Source organism: Anneissia japonica, unplaced genomic scaffold (genome assembly GCF_011630105.1).
Source record: "Anneissia japonica isolate Jap-2015-1 unplaced genomic scaffold, ASM1163010v1 scaffold559_len90085_cov114, whole genome shotgun sequence".
Classification (NCBI taxonomy): domain Eukaryota; kingdom Metazoa; phylum Echinodermata; class Crinoidea; order Comatulida; family Comatulidae; genus Anneissia; species Anneissia japonica.
In genome coordinates, this window is record NW_022737979.1 from 79,460 (window position 1) to 84,163 (window position 4,704).

Sequence of the window (4,704 nt, forward strand, 5' to 3'; positions counted from 1 at the left end):
CAAAAATATACAGAATACAGTATCATTGTCCGCAAGTTTTTCCAAAAATATATATTATAATGATGGCTAGACAGGGCCTAGGCTCTTTATATACTGTTATTACAACGTTTCATTCGTAGGCCTATAATTGGTATTCTGTGTTGTACTATACTGTAACAAACAATTACCAATTACGATTTTTACTTTATTTGATTGGCCATTTTAACGATGGTGGATAATAGGGTGACCACTGATTAGCTCTGTTGGCTAATCTGGTGGTAGCCACTGTGTGTGCGCTAAACCGTCAAGATCTGTAGGTCCCCGGTTCAAATTCTCATCGCTGCTTCTCCTTGTGTTTCAGCTAGAGGGCTGAAATACAAGTTTCATAAGCAGACAAGTCTTCGTAGGCTATCCTTGGTGTTTACACCGAATAAATCCAATCCGATCCACTGAAAATCAATGAACATGACCACTTACACATTGCCATCATTATCTTGCTTTTTACGTAGTTGATCTTCTTGTCAATACTTTTTCACATTTATGTCTGATGATTAATATTTATGTTTAATTCAGGCCGAAGAAATGTTCAATAAAATTCGGAAAGCATTTTGAAGGGAAACCTTGTGAAACAATGGTGTCAAGTTACTTTGCTATTGAGAACAGCTTACCGTTCGCAAGGAGCAATGCTTCTAACATTATGAACCAGATTTTAAAGTTTGCAAAGAGGATGGTTAGGAAACTACCTTTGAAATGGCTGCTTGCTCAACAAGAAATCCAGAAGTTGAAAGTGGAACATATCTATTTACCAACCAAAGAGGTAAAGCATCTATTCAACATTCTTTAATTTTAAACTCTAAATCATACTCCCAAGCATCCTGAAAAATCCAGGAATTTTTTTCTGCATAAAAAGGAATTTCAGCTGTTATTCGTATTTATAGTCTTCTACACACGTTTGAAGCCATTAAACTTGGTATTAATCGGTGCAAGCTTTTTCTTCATCAGATGATCGCTTTAGTTGAGCGTTGTGGGGTCAAAATAGATGGCCAAATGTTGCTGCTTGAGTATTTACACGACCTTGGCGAGATTCTCTACTTTCCTGATGACGACGCCTTAAAGGACATTATTGTTTTAGATCTGATGAAAATAGTTGACATGTTTAAAACAATAATCACCGTTATTGATCTAAAGTTTATGGTAAGTTAAACTTCACACAATTTTACATTTATTTATTTTAGTGATGTATTTTTGCAATAAAAGCATAGCCTGATATAAAATGATTAAATTTCAGGAAACAAAGCACAGAAAGGCCAGGAGAAGATTGGACTCAGGGGTCCTAGAGGAGCATCTGTTAAGACACCTCTGGAAGGACTTCAATTTTTCAGATTAGATGTTTGACTTCTTTGTATCTCTCATGCAGAAATTTGGGCTGGTGTGTGAGAAAAACATTACAATGGTATCTTTTTTTCAATAATATTGTTTCTCTTTGCCCTAAGACTATGCTTTATCACATCAATTGATAAAAGCAAATTATAATCATCATAGGCGTGTCATTAATTTGTTTAAAATGTTCTTTTTCTATTATTGACAATTTTTGACATGAAGTATTTACTTTTTTTCAGGGTGGTGAACGTATTTTCTACGTTCTTTCGTGCTTGAAGCCTAAACGAATAGATGCCACACAAACTAACAATTACGGGATTCGCGCAGTTTCAATCTTTCATGACTTTAGTCGCTATCTACCTGACGATCTTTTCCAGCGTGGAGTAACTAAGTTCATTGAGAGATTCCAAGTAAAAGACGATGAGCCTACATTATCTTATGAGCACGTGGAATTGGGTATCGATGAACTTCACCTCGTGGTTTTGAGTGTAGCCTCAATCAAGCATCGTCGTATGTTTAAGGTAATTAGTGCAATTTAAGATTATTTATCTCTGCCACTTAAGAGTACTTACATTACTTTTAATATAAATGACAAGTTTATTCATAATGGTAGATTATGGAATGTTATATTCCAAATTTGCCATGTCTAATTTTTTTTTAAACAATAGAAATGCAATACAGGTAATCGATACATTAATCATAATTTAAATCATGTTAGTATTACTGTAGTTTTTTATATATTTCTTGCAATTCTGTTGAATAGTCATCTGTCTCTTAGTATAAAGGCTTCTACATATCTTAATTGCAACTTTTACACCATCATTATCATCATCATCCATCATTATTATTATCATCATCATCGTCGTCTTCATTTGTACCAATCGCACCGCCATCATTATCGTATTACCTTAATAAACCACAGTGGTGTCGAGAGCCAGTAAGGGCCCCGGGGCAACACCTCACATGGGGCCCCCCTCTTCACTTGGGTCCCCCACTCGGCTGCTCCCCAAATTAAGTCTCCTAAGAGTTTGTTCTAAAAACAAAAGTTTTCATCCTGGCTTGTGCTCGGGCCCTATGGAGATTTTGTTTTTACCCCGACAATTTTTCATCTTGGTCCGGGCCCCCCAGTAGACCCGGGCCCTGGGGCAGCGACCCCCACAACACTATCATCATTATTAAAAAATAAATATTAAATACTGTATATAGAAGGAATACCATTTTACTATTGGAACATCAAGCACATAAAACACACACACCCCCATACAAAACCAGAACCACAAGCACTTGAGTATCAAATATTATGTCTGATACATTATAAAAAAATTGCTTATGACAGAGGCCTATGTTCGTTTTTTACAGACAACAATCATCAGACGAAAAAACTTCAATGCCGCTCAGCTTACCCAGGAAGATGAACCATCGCCGATAGTATGTACGAAGGTACTGCCTTCAATGACTTGAAACACTTAAGAAATCGGTTTTTTTAAATGTATTAATCATGTCATTAACATCAATAGATTTACGATCAGTTTTCTATTTGCTACAGGTGTTGATATTCCTCGAAACAGAACTAAAGATTTTTTGTCAGAGCGGTGCAAGGGGCGTGGAATTAACAAGGTACATTGCTTGCGATTGTAGGAACGCTCACATGCATATTGTGTGCCAATTTGACATGGATGTGTTGCCATGTGGAAGCAATGGAATGGAAGTGACGCGCTACTGCCGACTATTTGAAGATGACTTGCAAAACAAGGTAAATTGTGCACTTGTATAGCAGATATAGCATTCGTGTCTATGCACTTTGCAGGACAACAGAAAAGAACAAAACCAAATAAATGGTTGAAGGAAGCGGTAAAAAAAAAAAAAAACCTGCAAAAATATAGAAAAGTAAAATTGCTGATCATCAGTTCTGAAGGGGGTGGGGGAACGCCATAGTGTCCCATGGTTGGGGCTGAGGTGAGAAATTTTAAGGCACCTCTAGATGCTCGGAAATAGCACTCTCAGATGGTAAAAATACTTTTTCAAAGCAGTGTTCCTCGACAAAATTGTTGACCTTCTGCCCACGGGAGCTATGCTCCCCATCCCTTAGACACCCCCTATCCTTGCGACTGGGAGACTGAGAGTTGTGATTATGGTACATCTAGATGCCTGGAAATGGCACTCATTCAGACTATTTTAATAGTCTAATATTTTATCTCCAATTTTTTAAAAGTTTGACAAATGTAGGGGGTCCTGCCGGCTGGGCACCACACTCCAAATGGTATATTATGTCCTACAGTCAATGTCGGAGACATATTGTGCTGTTATGTATCAACAAACCCTTTTTGGCCCAGGGTACAATACAGCGAGGGCACTACTGGACCATGGGTAGGGATACCAAAGGTGCCCCTAGGGATCGGTGGCCCTGCAGACCGCCGCACGAGAGTGCATAGGCGTTACACCACAGATCATGGATAATGGTTGAAAACTCTGTCTTAGGTTTCTGTCTTCCGGCCTTTTTTTCCATACTGATTTATGAAATCGTTGAAAAATTTGACATCGGGAGTCTTCTCAATTTTTTTCTCTTTTTAATTTTTCGGCGGAACTGACAGGGATGGGGACGGGGCCCCGTGGCTCCCCTGCTGGATCTGCCCCTATGTGGAAGGGGGTATAGCTTGGTGTTAGGGCTTATTACAGCTTTTGAGTCACCTGAAAATTAGCGTTTGTTCTTTTCCACTTCTGTCAATCTCAGCATGTATTTGAGTTAACTTTCTTAACCCTCTGGATACCGGATTCTTTTGTAGTGCAAACCCTTGAATACCGGATTCTTTTGCAGTGTAACAAGGTTTTTTGCTTTTTTCGTTCTGGTGGATTTTTGGGAACTTTCTGTAAATTATACAGAAAAATGTTTTTAAAAGAAGAAAAGAAAGCATATAGAATAAGCTTTCATTCAATGTATAATTTATATTTTTGGGAATTTTTTTTCATAATATAATATAATATAATATATATATAATATAATAGAAATGACAGAAAAATGCTACATATAAATCGTCAGCAAAACCGAAAAAAAAAAAAATTATAGCCAAAAAAAAATAAAAACAAATATAAAACATTCCTATTCCACACGGTTATATAATTTATTTACCCAACCATGCATAACTATAAGCGCGATCTTTCCATTCAAAAGCGTCGACAACCTTCACATTTCTAGGCCTAGGCTCATCTTCATCAAGAACATCTCCGCCGTCAGAACTGCTTGAAGCCCCACAGTCATCATCGCTAACAGGCATGTCTAAGTCTCGCACATCTAAAAATTCACCTTCATTGCTGTCTGAATCAAAAATCAGGTCAATCGCTTGCTCA

The 4,704-nt window shown here is 37.5% G+C and overlaps 1 protein-coding gene across 2 annotated transcripts in view; it reads left to right on the forward strand.

Annotated features, from left to right (window-relative positions):
* Positions 1-4,704, forward strand: part of LOC117117489 — a 9,566-nt gene that overhangs the window by 2,322 nt on the left and 2,540 nt on the right. For both annotated transcript variants that reach the window (XM_033261799.1, XM_033261798.1), the window contains exons 2-7: positions 553-796; positions 982-1,173; positions 1,268-1,432; positions 1,599-1,880; positions 2,719-2,799; positions 2,906-3,112. In XM_033261799.1, coding sequence (XP_033117690.1) covers positions 1,367-1,432; positions 1,599-1,880; positions 2,719-2,799; positions 2,906-3,112 — 636 coding nt within the window. In that variant the 5' untranslated portion in view covers positions 553-796; positions 982-1,173; positions 1,268-1,366. The remainder of the gene's footprint in view (positions 1-552; positions 797-981; positions 1,174-1,267; positions 1,433-1,598; positions 1,881-2,718; positions 2,800-2,905; positions 3,113-4,704) is intronic.